We start from the raw sequence: 23,165 nt of genomic DNA, 5'->3' as shown, positions 1-23,165 counted from the left end.
TTGGAATTAGGTTCTATAAGGGTGGTGTTCATTTCCAGAGCATAACTAAAAAACTGTTAAATACTTTCTTACAAAACTTTGCATGTCTACCAGGCACAAACTGAACTGGTGCCTTTTGCTGTTTAGGAATTTTATAAATTATTATTTTTTACGTTTCCATGGTAACAATTTGGACTTAGGTTCTATAAGGGTGGTGTTCGTTTCCGGAACATAACTCAAACCCGATTCAAATCTTTCTAACAAAACTTTGAATGTCTATCAGACTCATGCTGAACTGGTGCCTTTTGCTATTTAGGAATTTTAGAAATTTTTATTTTTTACCTTTACATGGCAACAAGTTGGATTTAAGTTTTAATATAGGATGTGTTCACTTATGGAGTATAACAAATAAACTGTTATATTTCCTTGCAAAACATTGCATGTCTATATATAAAGCACATACTGAACTGGTGCCATTTGATATTAAGGAGTTTTAGAAATGTTTATGTAAGAATTTCCATTGCAGCTATTTTGACATGGGCTAAGAGAAATGTTGGGTCAGTTACCTGGTTTGGGACCATAACATGTTAAAATGGGCGGGGGATATAGATGACTTTGTTGACTAAACGCTTGTTTAGTTATTGTTTCTTATAATTTGTTATTTGTTTGCATAAAAAAAACCCACAGAAACACACTCGTTTTACATTCCATTTTATATGGATGCGACCATGGTGGATCTTTTGTGGGTAAACAATGTATGCTTCTTCAAGAACATTCAACTCTTGACTCATTACATACAGAATTGCACATTTACTTGTGGTTACTTTACAGACAGCTGTCGGGAGGATATGTCATCTTTCTGATGTCTCTTGTTTTTCAAGTATTGCATATTATTATCAACTGTGTGTCATGGTGATGTAGCTGGTGATGAAACGATTGCAGTGCAGATTGTCTTTCTGTTATGATGCTGAGATACAGAAAATATTCAAATCTAAGATATGGAAAGATAGCTATGATTGTTAATATTAATGTGGTATAGTGTATATTTATGGGCAGGAAGTCCATGATCAAAATGTAAACATTGTATGGCCAAGCCCGAAGTGATCAACAGGGCACGTTTGCATCATAGATGTGCCGGGATTTCTTGTCTACCAGTTGTCCTACATGCTCGCCTGTTTCAACAAATAACTGCTGCTTTTTTCATATGAAATGACTAAGAGTCATGTGTGATTGCTCAAACTACCTGACCATGTGAATGATTTGCCTTAACCGTTTTTCAAAAGTGTGGCCACGACGTCGGTTTCAGATGTGGTAGCTCGGCCCCTGTTTCGATGTGCATGCAATACAAACATAATACCACTCTTGAAAACATCAACATAATTTCTAAAATGATGACAGCAATACCTTTTTGCATTTGGGTTAACCGCTTATGGATACGCTGTGCTGTAAAGTTTGATTTCGATTTGTTTTTCCTTTCATTGAAACTGTGATAATAGCGCTATGATTGGTTTGCTGAAATAGTATTTACCATGAGTCTAATGTACATGGTACATGCTGTACAAGATAATTGATAACCAATTGTATATATACTCTGATAATGGGATACATAGAAGAAATGTTATATTCCAAAGTAGAACTATTGATGGCTGTTAATACAGCTAAACATATTCATGAAACATGGAGAATATATCTGGACGACTGTTTTATTATTTGGTTCACAACAGTGAAAGATGGAATGTGACCAATGAGATTTCTTTTTTGGACGTGAAAGTTAAGCAAGGAGGCCAATTGAAAACAGATATTTACTACAAGCGGATGGACACGCATCAGTACCTACAATTCAATTCATGTCATCTGCGGCACACTAAAATTAATATTCCATATTTGATGGCAAGAAGAGGGTGTACTATTGTTTCGGATGTGGAGACAAGAAACTGAAGATTAGAAGAATTAAAGACATATCTCCAACTACAAGGATATCCATGTGGAGTGATTATAGACGCTGTAAATAAATCAATGAAAATTCCACGAGAAACATTAATGAAAACAAAAGAAACAGATACAGACACGGACATTCTTCCATTTGTGTGTACCTACAATCCTAGAAACTGTCAAATTATGCCCCTTATAAAAGCCAATCTTCCATTTCTACAGCAAAGTAAAACTATGAAAACATGTTTAATTAAGTGTAAATGCAGCACTAGACAGCCTAAAAATCTTAAACAAATTCTTTGTCCATCCAAATACTCACAAAATACAAAGACCGCCAGTGTAACACAGTGTAACACACCTCGATGTGGAACTTGCCCAATAATAATTGTAGACTGCAAATTTCAATTTTGCCAAGATAAACTATTTACTGTTAAAAACAACATGAACTGTCGCAGTAAAGATGTTATAAATGTTTTATCATGTGCGGGATGTGGTGAGCATTATATTGGAGAAACTGGTATGCAACTAAAAGACCGAATCACTGTACACAGACAACATATTGATCCAAATGTACGTTGTATAAATGTATGCAGTTGTCATTTTACTGTCTTTCCGTTTTATAAATTGTTTAATAATGACAAACTTTTACATATGAAAAAAGAACAGATGTTCATTAGGCTTTTGAAACCTAAACTTAATTCAAAAGTATAATTTTCAAAACTTCCCCATGTAGCCCAATGTGTATTTGTGCACTCACACCATAACGTATTCATGCCTCCTGCTATTATCACTAGCTGTGACGTCATATGCTTTATGACGTCAAAAGCATAACGTTGACTGTGGCCTAGGACTCCGTTTTACTTCTCCCTCTATTGTCACTGTTTCGTCATAGGCATTATGAAGCCACAAATACTTGTGTTGTGCGTCGCCACAATGTAAGTTAAAGTTTTCATTACACCTGAAGAGCCGTTGAACGGCGAAAGATCTTATGTGGATAAAGGAGTTTTGACAAGCACGAATATCTGGACTCTGTTTTTTTATATATTTAATACTTATACACCTGATGAAATAAGTATATATATATATATATTATGAGTCTCTGTAAATTGAATAATATAGCATCATAACACGACAGCTCGTATTTCCATCATTCTGCTACAGATATTAGATTTTCAGATCATTGAAAGCCTTAGTAAGAAATAGAATTTATAAAAAAAAATCTCGTCTAAGAGCAAACTGAATCCATTCTTGTGGTTCTTTTTTTTTAAGAATTTCAAAATGTGTGTTCCCCCAAAGCTGTAGTTTAGCTAGGCCTAAAAAAGGAAAGACATATAATAACTGAAATCCATTTATAATAAAGATTTTGCTAGTTATATTTTCGAAGTTCAATACCAAGAATATCTTTTTCCTTTTATGACAAATAAGTCCATTACTTTCATTGACCTACGATCATTATATCTACTTCAAACTTTTCCTTTTGTAGAATGTGATGAAAAAGGAAACTGTACTGGAAAAAAACTATCACTTTTGTCCTTGAATGTACATGTACATACCTAGGTGTAAATACACTTCTAAAGTGTTTTTTATAAAACAATATAAAAGAAAAAGTTGTGTTTCATGGACTGGCCGTAAAAGCATATTTTGAGCAAAGGTCTTAGTGAGGCGAAATACAAGCTGAGATGAGGATGTATGTTTTCTAGTGGTCATAGTGAAACAAAATTTTGGGCACATGAACTGTATATACATTGAACACTACATTTATTCAAAGTACATTTGTAATTCATATTTTCATAATTTTCTCTTTCACTTAATCTAGATATTACTTATAATTCTTATGAAACTTCTACCTCTATTACATATCTGCCATAAATCCTGTATTTTGGCTTCAATCACACTAACTAAAACTTTTAGATTTTCAACAGACGTCCTCTTCACTGTCAATTACACACAATTAGTTGCCGCCAATTAGTCTCATAACTACTGTGATGTCACAATGGCGGACATGTCACTTTTTTCCCTCATCTCCTACTAGAGGTAGATGAATTGGGGAGGTGGGAGGGAGGCTGAATAACCCATGCGGTTCAACTGTGAACTTCTTTCAAGTTATCATTTTCTTGTATTAAATATTGCCTACACTACACTTATTAAGAAATAATAATGATGTCCGATATTGAGCGATGTCAATTTGACTATTGTTAGGTCTTAGTAGAGCTCTTTCACATTTTGTCCTTTGAAAATGTCTGATGTCAATTACCCCGAAGTTATTTTTATCACTAATGAAAGAGCACGGACACTGAAACCTACAGGGACGTAACTGGGATTTCTTCAAAATATACATTCCTAACTGTCATTCATATTGTAACATAATCTTTGAAACAGTCTGCTTATGAACCAATCACGACCACTTCCGTCAATCTTGTTTTGACGTCGAAAACACTCAAACTTTCATCGTGATTTTTTGTTAGTAAATACAGAGACCATATAATAGATGGTCTCTGGTAAATATAAATTACAGAAAATTCTCCATGAATTTGTACTTCAACATAAATGTCAAATGTCTGTCACCGTTAGGATATCATCTTCCCAAGGAAAGAGAGTTAACTGACTTTAAACGTCCAGTTTCCACTTTTATAGTCTGTTAACTTGCTTGCCTTGGGAAGATGTTGGGATATGTACTTTCCAGTGATCTGAATTATTTGACATTTAGATTTCAAACAAGGGCGCTTACTTGACTTTACTTGGCACATATGGGTGCTTCCATATTACGATTAAGGTAGAAAAGTAGGAAACTTACAATACCAGCACTTTTATCAATGGCTAGGCAGTGCATAGATCTTTTGGATTTGTTGACTTTAGATACTGTTTGAAAGACAATCAACTCAAGTTGCATGTTATACAAGTTGGTTATACTGTGTGAAGAAATATGAATGTTGTAACACTTTTGATACAATGTACATACATTTTTGAAACCGCGACGTCATCACAGTGCAGCACTGAGCGGTATGCAAAGCCAGCTGACGGCCAGGCACCATGAGGGTTAATCTCTAAAACAACACTAATGTCAGGCCCTCAAAGCATACACACAGATTTTATCTCAAACAAATTCAGAACTTGGTAGTTGATGTATATACTATTTCTGTGTTATGTTGATTCTATTTGGATGTGTATCTTGATGCCCTTTTGTTGATGGGAACCTGTCAGATATGAGGCTGTGTCACCAACAGACCTAATGTGATAATAATCTTTAATAAGTGTAGAAAGTGTATTCAAGTTATTATAGCACCAACTAATGCATTTATTCAACCTTTAGGAGCATTATAGGATATTAGTGTCTAGTATTTTACCAGTTGTTTTAGTTGATCAGTCAAGTTATTCTTGTGCTGTCATGTCAACAGTGTAGTGTACCAGGCATGGTATATGTAATGCTTAAATAGCACTCTATTGATAAGTGTCTGTATCAAGTTCTTGTTTCAAACAGGTTTTTAGGATGATCATAATGTTTCAGTATATGGTTATCATTGTCATTTCTTTCTATGATTAGCCTTCAGTGAGCAGTGAAAAATATATCTACTTTGATATTGCAGGTTCCATATGCTGAAGTGGGTTCCAAGACTCTGACCTTTGCTGTCTATGACTTTGATCGCTTCTCTAAACATGACCAGATAGGCCAGGTCCTTGTGCCACTTAATTCCATCGACCTGGGTCGTGTGGTGGAGGAATGGAGGGACCTCACCAGTCCAGACAATGATGCTGAGAAGGTACACAGAGTGTCCACTACCATGTTATGGAAAGAACAAGCATTTAGATGTTCAACTGTTGTCTAGACTGTTAAATGTACTCTAAATCTAATCTTTTAGCAAGAAACAGCTGTAGCAGGTGAGGAGAGGTTGAACACCTCTGTCCTGGTTACATATGGGCTACACCTGTGAAGATCCGGGGTAGAATAGGTCTTCACCAACCCATGCTTGCCGTAATAGGCGACTAACAGGATCAGGTGGTCAGGCTCGCTGACTTGGTTGATGCATGTCATCGTATCCCAATTGCGTGGACCGATGCTCATAATATTAATCACTGGATTGTCTGGTCCAGACTCGATTATTTACAGACCGCCGTCATATAGCAGGAATATTGCTGAGTGCGGCGTTAAACAACAAACCAACCCACCAACTTAATATGGGCTAAGACCGCCTGCATGGTCTAGTGGTAGTGTGTCCGCATGGGGAGTGGAAGGTCAGGGGTTTGATCCCTGGCCATGTCATACCAAAAGATGTTAAAAAGATGGTACCTGCCTGGTAATCGGCGTTAAGGGGCTAAAACAAGGACTGGTCAGTTTGGAGTCAGTATACTGTGTCTGAGTGGGATTTTCATGTTAAACTATGGCATGGTATCTCAGTGGGCTAGCACTATAAAATTGGCATTTGTCCGGACGAGTACAAACAGTCACACACACCAGCACATGTGCATGCATTTCGCTATATAAGTGCAATAATCCTGGACGCCACATTGAATCCCATTTCACCTCACCTACATATGGGCTAAAGGGTTATTAGAGTGTTATCTTGTTTCATTCCAGTCAAAGCTATGTGAGCAAAAAGTCTTGTGCCTGTTGTGTCTTTTGTTCATATGACTGACTCACTGAAAATTATTCTCCCATTAGACAGGCTTATACCAGCAAGCATTCCATCCATTTTCTGTGGCAAGATATTTCAATATACAGTACTAACCAACATTTTGAAAGCAATACATCACCAAGTGACACTGAAAATAATTCATCCAAATATTCTACCTCTATTACATCATTGCCATAAATTCTGTGTTTTGGCTCTAATCCCACCTGAAACTTTTCACTGTCAACTATACAATCAGTTGTCCATGCCATAGCACTTTAGCAGCCTACAGCTCTTCTGTGCATAAAGGCGGGAAAACATCACTTCTTTCCTGTGTGCGCAAGAGTCAACACTTCGACATATTTCTCTAGCACTAACCTTTTCTATTGCAAGAAATATGTCATGCCTAAACAGAACAACTTACCTACCTTTCCATAAGAGATGGACTCTGACGGTGACTAGAGGTGACATTATTTCACAGCCCTTGACTCTGTGATGTAATTTTTAATACTTCATAATACTACAAGTATTCTCATGTTTTTTTCACTCAAACGATAAACTAGTGAAATGTTCAGACAAAAGTGCAGTATATCTACAATTTTGAGTGAAACAATGTCCATTTTATTAAAATACGACTTTGGAGGTTGGTTGGTGTTGCTAGAGAAATTAGCTTTCAATATATCATTTGTTATATTATTGGGGGATTACCACAGAAGTCAGTGAATAGTGTACATCATTGAAAAGACAATGTAATAAAGCTTTCATATGATATATTACATGACCATGTTGAAGAACTAAAGTGCAGTATATCTACAATTTTGAATGAAAATATGTCCATTTCAATTAATATCTAAATTTGGGTATGGGTTGAAGTCATGAGAGAAATTGGATTTCAATATTTCCTTTTTTCATTGTTGGGGGTCAATTTACCACAGGAGTCAGTGAATAATGTACATCATTGAAAAGACAATGTAAAAATCTTTCATATGATATATTACATGACCATGTTGAAGAACTATATAAGATCTTGATTTTGAAAACATTGAAATCATTTGGCTTTATGAGTTTACTATTTTTGTGTTTTTAAGCATAGTTGCAATTATCCCCCTCATCCACTACAACAACATCATCTACCACCATATCTCAATAAGCAATTTTCGTCAAAATTGGTTTTGGGGGGTTGGGGTAACATTGTATACAATATCTCAACCCCTATGAAATATATTTTCATTTTGTTTTTTGTATAGGATAGTACAATGGTTAAGGCAGATTTTAATACCCAGTTATAGTGGTTTTATTGTCACAATTCAATGGAATTAGTGTTTTACCTTCTCACAAGATTTGAAAATGAAGTAAAACAACATAATTTTTACCAATGTTTCCAGTGACAATTAGAATAACAGTTAAATAAAACAAAATGTTTGCCTAATTCAGATAACCGAACATATTACCTGTAATCAAAGACATAATTTGGATAGTTTAATGACTTAATAAAATTGTTACAGCCAATTTCGTCAAATTATGCATTTTTCCTTCAATTTATGCAATTTTGACCCCCTGAAAATTCCTGCACACACTTGCAAGCTTACTACCCAATGAAAGTTGTGTACAGATACCTCCTTTATGCAATAGAAAAGGTTTAAGGTATACAGGAAAATGTGGGAACGAAAATCTAAACTAAGCCTCTTTTCCGCTGGTGGCCAACTGACTATCAGAGGCAGTCTACAACAACAGCCTCTACAGGCCTGGATAAACGGTCATCGGAACCTATCGTTGGACAACCTGGTTTCATTACCAATCACCTTCCAAGACCACCTCCTGTGTTGGATGCATCGACAGCATGTCATGACAGGCATCCCTCTCACCTTTTCCCTGCCGAAACATTGTCTCTTTACAGATGCCTCAGACTTGGGCTGGGGAGCCCATCTGGCAGATCTCCAGATACAGGGCTCATGGAAGGAGACAGGAGGATCTACACATCAACTTCAGGGAGATCAGGTCTATATTCTATACGATCCAGTATGGGAAAGATCTCATCAACTCCTCAGTTCTTATCGCCACAGACAACACCACAGGAGTGGTGTATATTCAGAAACAGGGAGGAACCAAGTCAAGTTCTCTGATGATGGAAACATCGGGTTTTTTTCTACTTGGCTGACTCATATAACTGCCGAATGGAAGAGAGATATTGCAGGGAAGTTGAACATCCTCACGGACAGCATGTCCAGACATGGGAGGATTGTTTCCACAGAATGGACTCTCCACCCAGGCATCTTCTCCTGGATCACATTGATATGGGACACTCCGCACCTGGATCTGATTGTGACTTGTCTAAACCGTCAGCTCCCAGTCTACGCCAGTCTGCTAGCAGATCCGACAGCTCTGCAGATTGATGCTCTGTCCATGGACTGGACCAATCTATTCACGTTTCCTTTATGGTCTTGTCTAAACAAGGTGACCAAAAGAACTTGTTTTTCTAGACTCCTGGCCCTACTAATGGAAGATCCTATTCGAATACTGTTCCACAGAGATCCTCTCGCTTCTGCTACATTACTCCAATAATCAAAGAAAGCAGCCTTCTATTAGCCGTGGCTACAGCTGCCAGGGTCTCTGAGCTACACGCACTGGATTACTTGAGTCTCTCTCATACCCCTAACTGGTCTTCCATCACCTTACATTCCATCACCTTTGTAGCTTAGAACCATCAAATCAGAGCTCTAGCCACAAGTCTTGCCTCATGGACTTTAGTTTCCTAGGAAACAAGTGGTTTCAAACTGGAATCACTTTCACATCCTTTTACTTTGGATATTCAGCCTGATCTTAAGGGGATATACCCCTGAGTGGGGGGAGGGGTGCAAGAAATTTTCATCTACAGCTTCAGAAGGTGAGTTGTACACCTTTCTTCCACTGAGGATAGATCCCTAGAGAAACCATATATTATTACAGTTGAGTGAACTGGATGACCGGAAGTGACATCACAATCAGAAGTGACGTTTTTTAGACCGGTGTAAACCGGAAGATTTTCAAGTACTCTGAAAATGGTTCAAGACATAACATCTCCTGGGGATTTGAAACAGTTATGTGATTGGAGCACAAAAATAAAAGGTCATTACTGTTAACTATAAAGGGAGTGTACAAGAGGCAGAACCTGCCTTCCCTCTGGTATATTTGGCAGTGATGTAATAGAGGTAGAGTATTCGAACTGTAATTATCATTGTTAATAATTCTAAGAATACTCCAACCTCCCCAATTATCTGTCTCTGGTAGACTGATGTTTGGAACAAAGTGAGGTTTTGTCGCCTTTACGCACAGAAGAGCTGTAGGCTGCTAGAATGCTATGGCGGGTACAACTGATTGTATAGTTGACAGTGAAGAGTTGAAAACCTGAAAGTTTATGATGGTGTGATTGCAGCCAAAATACATGATGTATGGCAATGATGTAATAGAGGTAGTATTCTTAGAAATATAAACAATAATAACCATTGTTAGATGTTGGCATCTTCATTGTGGAACGATGTTCCAGTTGCATGTCCTGTGTGCTTAGTTCTTATTCAAGACCTTGTATCATTGACAGTTTAGAAATATACTGAACCAAATTAAAAACTTCACAATCCTAAAATTTTAACATTATTGTGTATTTAAGCAGTAATAGCCATGTATTGTCTTCAGATAACACCCGTTTTTGTGCAGGTGAATCGATCAAAATCATGTGCACAGCACTATAGTGGCAAAAGTGTTTTTTCACGTGCAACTGGTCACGTGGCCATAATACCGCATGTGTTTTCAGCCATACTTGTTAGCAGTTATTAACAAAAAAAGAAAAACACAAGAAAACAAAAGTCTTTACGGCCATTTGTCATGCCACACCTTTCAAATGTGCAACGTGAACGTGCCATTGGCATGTTGCACTCGGGAGCGTCCAAAGCTGAAGTCGCAAGGACGATGGGTTGTAGTTGACGGACTGTTTATGATTTACAGACGCGTCTACAGCAAACGGGTACCACCGTTGATCGCCCTCGGCCAGGTCGACCACATGTGACGTCACATGCAGAAGATCGTCAGATTGTCTTACGTCACCTCTGTAACCGATTTTTGACGGCTATATCAACCAGAAATGAACTGTTTAGAGGTAGACTGAGTGCGCAAACTGGTCGAAACCGTCTGAGAACTGCTCACCTTCAAGCACGACTGCCATACTGCGGGCCGATTCTGACTCAATTACACAGACGTCAACGTCAATTGTGGGCACAGCGACACTTACGATGGACTCAGAGGAATTGGAATCAAGTCGTCTTCAGTGATGAATCCCGATTTACTTCGATTTGCTGATGGTAGGGCGAGGGTGTGGAGGCGCCGTCATGAACGTTACGCCCAGTGTTGTGTGTAGGAAGTTGACAGATTTCAAGGCATAAGTGTCATGGTGTGGGGTGCTTTCTGTGGCAATGCACGTTCCAGGCTTCTTGTCATCCGTGGCAACCTCAACGCTGCTGCTTACCGCGACCAGGTACTGGCACCAGAACTTCTGCCTTTTATGGCAGCACATGGACCTGGTTTGATCTCCAACACAACAATGCCTGACCCCACACAGCAATTTTGACAAGGAATTTCCTTCAGAATGCGGGAGTCAACGTCATGGACTGGCCGTCAAGGTCTCCCGACCTCAATCCCATCGATCACGTCTGGGATGCTCTTGGCAGAAGTCTGCGCACTCTCCAGAACCAACCACAGAATTTGCAAGATCTTGGCACCATTTTGCAGCAACAATGGCGTCGTCTTCCCAATCATGTGTTCACAAGCATCACAAGGTCCATGCGGAGGCTTTGTGTGGCAGTTGTCAACGCACATGGTGGCCATACACGCTACTGAACTTGTGTGCCATCAGATTCTCGTGCTTGGGACTTATGATTTAAACTGTTGATGTTATTACCGAATACCGTAGGTGCTTGGAACAAATTATGGTTACCACCGTTAATTGAAATCCTTCTTTGGACATAAATGATTAAAAATTACCTTCTCTTATACATTTGTCCGTTGTATATCATATATTGGATTACTTTTAAAAATGTGAAGTTTTTAATTTGACTCAGTATATTTCTTTACCCTAAATTCTACCTTACATAACACTTGTAAGATTCAAAAATGCTTGTGCATACAAGCACATGTGTATTGGTTTGACCTGTGATCACCCAAAGTTTAAAACAGTTCAGGAGGCTGATTATATTTCACCTTTCAGGAAAATAAACTAGGGGACATCTGCTTCTCTCTACGTTATGTCCCAACGGCAGGCAAGCTCACCGTGGTCATTTTGGAGGCCAAGAACCTGAAGAAGATGGATGTTGGTGGTCTGTCAGGTGAGCCACACAACCTCTGAGCCAGGCTGGCTTACATGTGATTTTACTACAGGACTTGTATATTGCCATGGTGTTTTTCACCTTGCTGAGGATATTGCCAGGGATACTATGAAATTCCGTCTTCCTCTCAGAAACCTTTCTATGAAAACTGTTCTTTACACTATATTTAAAGATGAGGTACCACCTCCCTCCTGTAACATTATTTTACATTATATATGTGTTCCAAAGAAAATCCATATCCTATATCCTATGCACATCAAAGCCGGGTTCAAACGTAATTTCCAACCATAATACATTAGAGGCTGGTCTCGTGACCCTCATGTTATACCATGGGGTTCAGATATATGGAAAGCACTTGGAAATGTGCATTTGACAGTATCACTGAAATTTATCCAAACCACCAAAATAATGACTTTATAGCCATTTGAGGGGTTATGAAAAAAGGTAAATTTTCTTTGTGATTTTTTAAAGTGTCTCTCAGTAACCCCTTCAACTTATAGACCAATAATGAAAAACCCTTTACAGTATGGCATCTGCAGAAAGAGCAGTCCTTGGGATGAGTGGGTGGGATGGGACAGACAACCCCTTACAGTATGGCATCTGCAGAAAGAGCAGACCATGGGATGAATGGGTGGGATGGGACAGAAAACCCCTTACAGTATGGCATCTGCAGAAAGAGAAGAACCTGGGATGAATGGGTGGGATGGGACAGAAAACCACTTACAGTATGACATCTGCAGAAAGAGAAGAACCTGGGATGAGTGGGTAGGATGGGACAGAAAACCACTTACAGTATGGCATCTGCAGAAAGAGCAGACCATGGGATGAATGGGTGGGATGGGACAGAAAACTCTTTACAGTATGGCATCTGCAGAAAGAGAAGAACCTGGGACGAGTGGGTAGGATGGGACAGAAAACCCCTTACAGTATGGCATCTGCAGAAAGAGCAGACAATGGGATGAGTGGTTGGGATGGGGCAGAAAACCACTTACAGTATGGCATCTGCAGTAAGAGCAGACCATGGGATGAGTGGTTGGGATGGGGCAGAAAACCCCTTACAGTATGGCATCTGCAGAAAGAGCAGACACTGGGATGAGTGGTTGGGATGGGGCAGAAAACCCCTTACAGTATGGCATCTGCAGAAAGAGCAGACACTGGGATGAGTGGTTGGGATGGGGCAGAAAACCACTTACAGTATGGCATCTGCAGAAAGAGCAGACCATGGGATGAGTGGGTGGGATGGGACAGAAAACCCCTTACAGTATGGCATCTGCAGAAAGAGCAGACACTGGGATGAGTGGGTGGGATGGGACAGAAAACCACTTACAGTATGGCATCTGCAGAAAGAGCAGACCATGGGATGAGTGGGTGGGATGGGACAGAAAACCACTTACAGTATGGCATCTGCAGAAAGAGAAGAACCTGGGATGAGTGGGTAGGATGGGACAGAAAATCACTTTCAGTATAGCATCTGCAGAAAGAGCAGACCATGGGATGAGTGGGTGGGATGGGACAGAAAACCCCTTACAGTATGGCATCTGCAGAAAGAGAAGAACCTGGGACGAGTGGGTAGGATGGGACAGAAAACCCCTTACAGTATGGCATCTGCAGAAAGAGCAGACAATGGGATGAGTGGTTGGGATGGGGCAGAAAACCACTTACAGTATGGCATCTGCAGAAAGAGCAGACCATGGGATGAGTGGTTGGGATGGGGCAGAAAACCCCTTACAGTATGGCATCTGCAGAAAGAGCAGACACTGGGATGAGTGGTTGGGATGGGGCAGAAAACCCCTTACAGTATGGCATCTGCAGAAAGAGAAGACACTGGGATGAGTGGTTGGGATGGGGCAGAAAACCACTTACAGTATGGCATCTGCAGAAAGAGCAGACCATGGGATGAGTGGGTGGGATGGGACAGAAAACCCCTTACAGTATGGCATCTGCAGAAAGAGCAGACTATGGGATGAGTGGGTGGGATGGGACAGAAAACCACTTACAGTATGGCATCTGCAGAAAGAGCAGACCATGGGATGAGTGGGTGGGATGGGACAGAAAACCCCTTACAGTATGGCATCTGCAGAAAGAGAAGAACCTGGGATGAGTGGGTGGGATGGGACAGAAAACCACTTACAGTATGACATCTGCAGAAAGAGAAGAACCTGGGACGAGTGGGTAGGATGGGACAGAAAACCCCTTACAGTATGGCATCTGCAGAAAGAGCAGACAATGGGATAAGTGGTTGGGATGGGGCAGAAAACCCCTTACAGTATGGCATCTGCTGAAAGAGCAGACACTGGGATGAGTGGTTGGGATGGGGCAGAAAACCCCTTACAGTATGGCATCTGCAGAAAGAGCAGACACTGGGATGAGTGGTTTGGATGGGGCAGAAAACCCCTTACAGTATGGCATCTGCAGAAAGAGCAGACACTGGGATGAGTGGTTGGGATGGGGCAGAAAACCCCTTACAGTATGGCATCTGCAGAAAGAGCAGACACTGGGATGAGTGGTTGGGATGGGGCAGAAAACCCCTTACAGTATGGTATCCATAGAAAGAGCTGACCCTGGGATGGGTGGTTGGGATGGGACAGAGAGTGAAAAAAATTATTAAAAAGTGAAAAGAAGTCCATGTGCATACATTTAAGCTGGCCAAAGTGTGCGCAAAAATGTTTCCCAAGTTCCATATGTATATATTTTGGAGATCCTTATGGTATTTCAACTGTGACTGCGTACAAGAATCTAGTATTTTGACCTATTTCAAGGGATTCATCTGATACCAACCTAAATCCAAAAATATTTGTGGTAACCCCTTGTGTCCTGAGGATATACATGTATTGCCCCCAAAATGTTTTGATCTTCATTGTCATCTGTCCTGCAGTCTGCACAGGAAGATTTTGTGATGGCCTCTATATATTGTCATTCCATTTCTGAATCAGAGAATTGATTAGGATCTGGGTATGAATCAGTAACTGCTGTTACTTTTTTCTGTACCCTGGCAACATCTTACATATTTTTGATAGAATTAAAATACCAGATTGTTTTTGTATTATTTACGATTATTAAGGATTGTATGTATATTTTCTTCATTGTAAAGTAGGTATTTCAAAAGATCCTTTTCAAATGATCGCCTGACCACTTGTTTGCCCCATACAGTGTTCACCAGTGAGTATACTGTACCATGGACAAATATTGTACCATGGATACATGTGTTACCAGCAATAGAAATTGACACTACTTCTGTAATCCTTGCTAAACTGCCCAAGAGGTTAAGGTTTCATAAGGACTAGTAGAAATTTACAATTTTTAAGGGTTTTGAAAGTAAAGAAAAGTGAACTAAACCTGTTAGTTTCTATCGCTGGTTACAGTTAAGTTTCCCACTGACTTTAGGGTTACATAACATTGACTGAATTGACACTTTGAAAGGCTCTTGTAAAACTCTTACCTGTTGCCAACATTTTACTTAATGAAATATGAAATAATGTCAGATAGCATTCAGTTTTATCCATGTTTCGAAAAGCATTTGGCCCTTCAATTCTTTCCACCATGCAGTCATTTTGAGCATGTGATGTTACTAATGCCTTCTTTGTTCCGTAACAAGTGTTGGTTTCAGCTGCAGCCTGGATACTGTGGTATGACACATGCTTGAAATTGGTCATTAGTGTGATACTGTCAGATTGATAATTTTTTCTATTACAAATGTTGTACATATTCCAATATCATTGATCACTGCTAGAATGGAGCAGTTAGCCTGTGATATAGTGCAGGGTGCGGGTATGAGTGCATGCTGGAGAGATGTGGTATGTTGCCCTGATGTCTGGAGGAGACGGACACAGCCAGCAGCAGGACCATAACCATGTCAACCTTGTCTATTGCCAGATCCCTACGTGAAAATTGCTGTGTATCAGGGTACCAAACGTCTCAAGAAAAAGAAAACCACAATTAAGAAACGCACTTTGAACCCTTACTTCAATGAGTCATTCACTTTTGAAGTACCATTCGAACAAATCCAGGTATTTTCCTATGAAGAACTAGATTTTGCTGACCTTTTTTCCATTTTTGCCTTTGTACACTTGGTGCTAGGATCCATATATCAATGGTGCATACATTCAGCCATATTGCCAGCCGGGCCTCAGGTGAGGGACAAGCTGCAGTGGTAGACTCACTTCATCTGGTTGTCATGGCTATACTCATGTAGAGTTAGCTCCATATGCCTTTTGCCCTGAACTGCTGTTTAGCCAGGCCAGAAACCTCTCCCCGACACCAGCTGAAGGATGAGGACTGCACACTCCAGCATGACCCTCCTCTTTTCTTGCTGTCTTTTTTTAAAAATTTGCTTGTGCTTTGCAGAAATAACACCAACATTTTTTTCTCTCTCTCTTCCTTACCATCTTCAATCGTCTAGATCCTTATGTTAAGATCTCGCTGATGTCAAACGGCAAACGCATTAAGAAGAAAAAGACAACAATCAAGAAGTGTACACTCAACCCTTACTATAATGAATCATTTACATTTGAAGTGCCATTTGAGCAGATCCAGGTACTGTGGGTGGGGTGGGTGTGGTGACCCAGCTGCACCCCAATGTTTGATGTTGCACTAAAGTAGCTCTAGACTCTCCCTACATGTGCCTGTCTCAGAGCATACTCTCCCTGCAAGCCCACCCACAAACTCCCACTCTACTAACTCTGCGCCACCCACCATACTAAACTTACCTACTTAAAGTGCTCAGCATACAGAGAGCACAAATGACATGATACAGAATATACATATTTCACTTTGCCAGAAGTTATCAGAGATTCAGACTGTAAACACATAGATGTCTATACAACAGTGCAACTATTCATTAGTAGATTATGTTTTCAACAAAATTAACTATTTGTGTTAGAAAATGTACTTTTATTTCCTGTATTGCAAGTTTGCGTTTGGTATTATTGTATTGATAAGAGATAAACAAATAGAGATTCCATGTAATTTGCTGAGAGTGTATGCCCTTGGAAGTGTGTTGGTGTATGAGGCAGCCAGACCAGCACAGGGAGATGGGTGTGCTTGCAGGGAGCACAGTGTGTGTCTGGCCTATATGGATGTGTGGCACACCACAGACTACTAGATTTGCTGCCAGGAATGTGTCTACCATATACTGATAGAAATAGTGGATTATACTTCATATTTAGCTCCCAGACGCTACTGGCCCTTGTCTCATGGTACATACCAGAATTGATACTATCAAACTGTGCATATTTCAAGTAATCCTTCTGTCTTTATTTCAATGTAGTAAAAGCACAACAAACATTATCTGATGCTTATAAGAGCTCTATTAACGTTCACTTGGCTTAAAATCCTAACTATGCTAACCACCTCACATCCAGCCAAGTAAGCATAGCTGACACAATATGTTGATATAGAAAGCTATTTCCATCACTAATATATAAAGCACTTATCACATTGTCAGTGTCTGCTTTGGGAGGTAGACGCTTGCTCTGTATGAGTGTACATGTAACTACCTCTGGCAGTACACACTAGAGATGTAGTTTTCACTGAAGAGCTATATTACAGCAGCTAGGGAGCATGTAGCTAGTTGTACAACAGGCAGCAGCCACAGTAACCATGCATGACACCTGTCAATATATACAATGTTTTCACTAGCATGACTGCTCATACAAACAAAATGTGAAAGCCATTTTATATTTAATAAGAAAGTCCTTAGCTTAAGTCATATTCTATTTGTAATATATTAATTTATGTGATAATTCATAATTAATATCACCATAGTAATCTTATGTTAGTTGTAAGTTAAATATAAATCAAACTGAGTAAGATAATATAAGTTACTAACAATAGTGCAGATGTTATCTTTGTTACTAAGATGAGTGACAGGTGTTATTAAAAATGCTGCATATATAGCTACCTGAACAAATACGTTTGTTCTACCTCACTGAGGACGTATTTGCTACGGTATACAAGGGTTAGCTCACCCTGCCTAGCCTGTAGAACTAGCAACCCTCTGTGCTTTATTTGGTGCTTCATTGTCTAATGTGGCGTCAGCTATACTCATCAACAGCAATCTATTCCATCGCGTTACCTCTCATTATGTTGAATTTTCTTATCTAAATATGTTGACATCTCTGCTCTCATGCTTTCACCAGCTCCAGCCTTCCAAGACCTGGATTATAGTCATAAATGATATTATTTTTCATAAGAAGCATGTATTAAGATGTTGATACAGTTGCTCAAAGAAGTGGCATTAAGATCTGTAATGTATCGTTTGTACTATGTTTTACTGGTGTTGGCGCTGAGGGTCGGTACAGGTGATGTGTGAGATGTCTTCATTGTGCCTATCAAAGTGGACGTACAGTGCTGTGTGTCATGTGTCTATTCGGCCTAGCCAAAACTAGCTCATGTACATCTGTTGTCAAGCAGAACTGTCTTACAAACATGTATAGTTTCTTCTATATGTTTATGTGATGTACATCTTACAGCAGACAGTGACATGCAACAATAACTAGGGGAATGAAAGGTTCTAATGAACCGAGAAAAAGAATGTACAAAACTCTATTTTGTAGGTAGAGGAATTTTATGTTTAACCACATATTAAAGTGCTGATGAATAAACAAACCAATCAAGTGATGTAACCATCTCCAATATCATTTGGATTAGATTTGCTGAAACCATATGTATACCCTGATAAAAAAAAATGTGTTCTGTGGCAGATGGTTGAGATTGTGTAATGTATGAACGTTCGTATAGTGACCACACACACACACACACACACAGACAGACAGCCCTGTACGTACACACACACTCACACAGCCCAGTACACACACACACAGCCCTGTATGTACACACACAGACTCACACAGCCGTGTACACACACACACACAGCCCTGTATGCACACTCTCACACTCTCACACAGCCGTGTACACACACACTAACAGCCCTGTATGTACACACAGACTCACACAGCCGTGTACACACACACTCTCACACAGCCCTGTACACACAAACACACACTCTCACACAGCCCTGTACGCACACACACAGACACTAACAGCCCTGTATGTACACACACAGACTCACACAGCCGTGTACACACACACACACAGCCCTGTATGCACACTCTCACACAGCCGTGTACACACACACTAACAGCCCTGTATGTACACACAGACTCACACAGCCGTGTACACACACACTCTCACACAGCCCTGTACACACACACACACACTCTCACACAGCCCTGTACGCACACACACAGACACTAACAGCCCTGTATGTACACACACAGACTCACACAGCCCTGTACACACACTCGCACAGCCCTGTATGCACACACACACACACACACACACACAGAGCCCTGTATGAACACACTCACACAGCCCTGTACACACACACAAAACAAAAACACACACAGCCCTGTACACACACACTCTCACACAGCCCTGTACACACACACAGACACTAACAGCCCTGTATGCACACACACACTCTCACACAGCCCTGTATGCACACACACACACTAACAGCCCTGTATGTACACACACACTCACACAGCCCTGTACACACACACACAGCCCTGTACACACACACAGACACTAACAGCCCTGTATGTACACACACAGACTTACATACACACCACACACACAAAAAACACACACTGCCCTGTATGTACACACAGCCCTGTATGTGCACACACAGCCCTGTACACACACACACACAGCCCTGTACGTCCAGACACGTGTATGCCAGACAGTGTGGAAGCCTGATGTACCTGGCAACCACAAGATGTCTTGCTAGTTCACTGCTGACCACACTGCCACTTATAAGAGCATATTTGCATATTTGATCAGTAAGTCACAAGTAACTACTATGACAATATAATGTATCTACAACATAAGTGAAATTAATGATAATCTGAGACAGTGTGGTCAGCAGTGCTTTCTTAGTAGCTTCTCAGTCACATGTGGAACTCAGTCATCACAGAAACTATTAGTATAGTTGTCTATTTGGAGATGCTGCCTGAGTTTCCATACTGTTTTCGTGAGAACAATGTTTACTGTGCTTCATGTTACTGTAAATAACACAGGTCATGTCCACTACTAACCTATTGTCATCTTTCATTACTTTCATTCAATGAATAAAGTTTGTTCATAAGACATTCTTACTTATTAATAAGGCTCATGGTAAATTTTATTTTATTAAAGAATTCAATAAAAGATTTTTAAGCAAAATATGACAAAAATGATTAACATATTCTTACAAAATATAAAAATCTTTCTCCAAGTGTCAGATTCTAGTTTGTCAGTCATCTCAATGCACATCTCTGAATAGTATGTAAAACCAGTCTGTTTTCTTCTCATTGCAGAAAGTGACCCTGATAATCACAGTGGTTGATTACGACAGGATCGGTACCTCGGAGCCCATTGGTCGCATTATGCTTGGGTGCAACTCCACCGGCACAGAACTCCGTCACTGGAGTGACATGCTGGCCAACCCTCGCCGACCCATTGCGCAGTGGCACACGCTACAAGAAGTGCCCGAGAAGAATTAAAGCACCCCCACAAACGACACCATTGGCCAGCAGCAGCCATCTGTTTCAGCAGATTATGACTCCCTTACATCTGAGAGTCAAAGTGCTAGTCTATATCATGTTTCAGTGGCAACAACTCCCAATTCTATCAATTTTGTCGAGTCTACTGTGACATCAATATCAACATATTCGTCTGGTAAAGTAATGTGGTTCCTATTGTGTATCAGTAGTATACATACTTGGTTACATGCAGGCCAGTGCAACACCTGCAAACTCTTACTTGACAGTTTCCCCTGATTGACTAACCCAGCACTGATGGCCAGCTAGGGGAGTTGGTGGTGCGCAATGTGTCTGGGTGATGGTATTAGTTATATTTCTGACTAGATATCTCTCAGTCTTTAGTGTATATAACCAGATAGTTTCAGCCAAACTAGGACCCATGGTTGATGTAGCTTGATAACACATCATCAGTGTATTCGAGATAAGTTCAATAACTGTTTACAAATAGCAGGTCACAAAACTAAGAAAACCTTGACAAATCATGTGAAATCGAATCAAATTTTCATTGCAAGCTACATAAATGATTGTGTAGGGTATTACAGTTTGGCACAGGTTTTGTATTTGACATGATTTGTCCCAGACCAGGTGTACTTCCTTTCCTCAGTCTCTCAGTCAGCAGGGAAACAACCAACCCCACATGTAGTCCCAAGTCCACTAATTTAAAAATATACAAACACAAATCAAGCTTGTGAAGATCATCACTTTACCTCTGAGGCAAAACACTGCTCTGTGGCAATGTATACAGCGTTCTATGGCCATGTATACAGTGTTCAGTGGCAATGTATACTGTATATAGTGGTGTATGACAATGTATACAGCGTTCTATGGTCTACAGTAGTGTATGACAGTCACCAAGATCCAAACTTTCAAATATACCACTCAGCATGTTAACGTTTCCATCATGGATTATTTTTTGATTAGTGGACTTCTCCTTCGTTGTACATATAAATCCTGGTGTCTAATTAGACTGTTTCAACATGCTATTCTTGGTTCTTTGCTTTCGTTCTTCCCAAGTTGTTATTGCAGAGCTTTAGTTACATTTGTTCAAAAACTTATTGATCTAAAACATCTTGAATTTGTGCATTTATGGATCATATACATGTCCTATTATTCCTTTTCTGACCTTTAATCAGCTAATCTCTATTCTGGCCTGTCTAATAGTCAGCTAATCCCTGTTAAGTCTTGAAATGTTTTTAAAGCTCTGCCATTTAGAAATGTGATGTACTCACCTAGTGTCATCATTACATACAACGTGTGTGCACTCTTAATATGTCACTGTGATAAATGTATAATCTCGTTAAAGATGGTTGATATTTATGTATAGTAGAGAGATTATTATGTTTTGTTTTATTTCATTGGAGGGAAGGCAAAGGGGAATTCAAGAATTTAACTGCATTCAATGATACCTGGTTCAAAATTAAAATCAAATTTATATGTTATGAGATGGGCTTTGAGAACAAGATTGAAAGGATTGTTTTATTTCTCAGGAAATGTCTTAAAGTTTTGTGCTTTTATTGTGGCATTTAATCTACGTTTGTGTTGCCCTGTAGTAAGTGGTTGTTTATCTTTCACCTGTTGGTAGTCTTATCTTTGTCTTGTGCTTTTTCTGTTGTACTGAAAAAAAGATCATACACACTTCCTGTTAACATCACAAAAAATGAAAAAAACCCACATTGATCAGTATTCCAGTTTCATTTGACTTGAATGTTTTCAATCCACTTACAAGAAATTGCTATTACAAATGAGTTTGGTTCTTGTTTTCTTATACATTCCCCAATTTACTGAGAAAGACATTGTAATCTTTGCAAAATATTCTCATTACTTGAAAGGGAAATTCAGACAGCAATAAATTTCATGATATTGAAATGAAATATTTGAAGAATCTGTTTTTATGGTAAAAGTATGAATTACCTTCACGACACATGCTCAACAGACTTGATCTATTATCTATTGTATTACTGTCCTCATAAACATTTACAATTTTACAATCTGCATTTATTGTTGGACATTTTTCCAAAGAGTTTTAACTGTAATGTTGAGATTACTTTCTTTTATTTGTTTTTGAACGCCATATCATGATGTATAGTTGTCTTGTGCAACCTAGCTTCTATGTTGAAAATGTTGACACATTCCGAAACAAGCATTCCTTTCCTGGAAATGCATGTCAGTGGCTGGATATGCTGTACCTGTGGGGTAGAAATCCGCTATCACCAATGTCAACACACCACACACAACATTAGACAGATTACACACGTACAGCCAGTAGAGCTCCTTGCCACATTCGCCCCTACAAACACCTGGACATTCAACCACTGACATTAGCATCCCACAACTTACACCAGCTTGGCATATTTTTCTGTGTAAATAAGCAGTTCCCCTCTGTGCTTCTAATTTGCAATGATTTCATCACGATCCCTGTTAAAGCATTTTCCTTCTGATATCTTCATCCAGAATCTCTATCATCTGTCACAATACTGACGAAACATCAATGCAATGTTGATCACAAGGCTACAACAGTTTTAGGTATTTACCTTCAACGATACAGGCACCCACATGCCTGTCTATGTATTGGGTAAAGTAACTACAAGCCAAGGTCACATAAGCAGTTGCCCCATTCTAGGCCTCTGTACAAGGCAGTTTTAATTTATAGGTCTCTTTGGCAAACTGTGTACAGCAATTGTTGTATTTTTGGTCAAATAAAGCCAGGTACCCCA

The 23,165-nt window shown here is 39.7% G+C and overlaps 1 protein-coding gene across 4 annotated transcripts in view; it reads left to right on the top strand.

Moving 5' to 3' along the window:
• LOC124122726 (synaptotagmin-1-like) overlaps positions 1 to 23,165 on the top strand; it is a 128,249-nt gene extending 105,084 nt beyond the window's left edge. For 3 of the 4 annotated variants that reach the window (XM_046485845.2, XM_046485844.2, XM_046485842.2), the window contains exons 6-9: positions 5,496 to 5,669; positions 11,752 to 11,869; positions 15,743 to 15,876; positions 20,227 to 23,165. In XM_046485845.2, the coding sequence (XP_046341801.1) occupies positions 5,496 to 5,669; positions 11,752 to 11,869; positions 15,743 to 15,876; positions 20,227 to 20,412 (612 nt within the window). In that variant the 3' untranslated portion in view covers positions 20,413 to 23,165. Of the gene's footprint in view, positions 1 to 5,495; positions 5,670 to 11,751; positions 11,870 to 15,742; positions 15,877 to 16,268; positions 16,403 to 20,226 lie in introns of all 4 variants that reach the window. The other variant, XM_046485843.1, reaches the window with a different exon arrangement.

This window comes from Haliotis rufescens, unplaced genomic scaffold (assembly GCF_023055435.1).
Source record: "Haliotis rufescens isolate VD_foot unplaced genomic scaffold, xgHalRufe1.0.p SCAF_5, whole genome shotgun sequence".
NCBI classification, from domain to species: domain Eukaryota; kingdom Metazoa; phylum Mollusca; class Gastropoda; order Lepetellida; family Haliotidae; genus Haliotis; species Haliotis rufescens.
The sequence above is the reverse complement of the archived record's forward strand: the minus strand, read 5'-3'. Positions and strand labels throughout refer to the sequence as shown.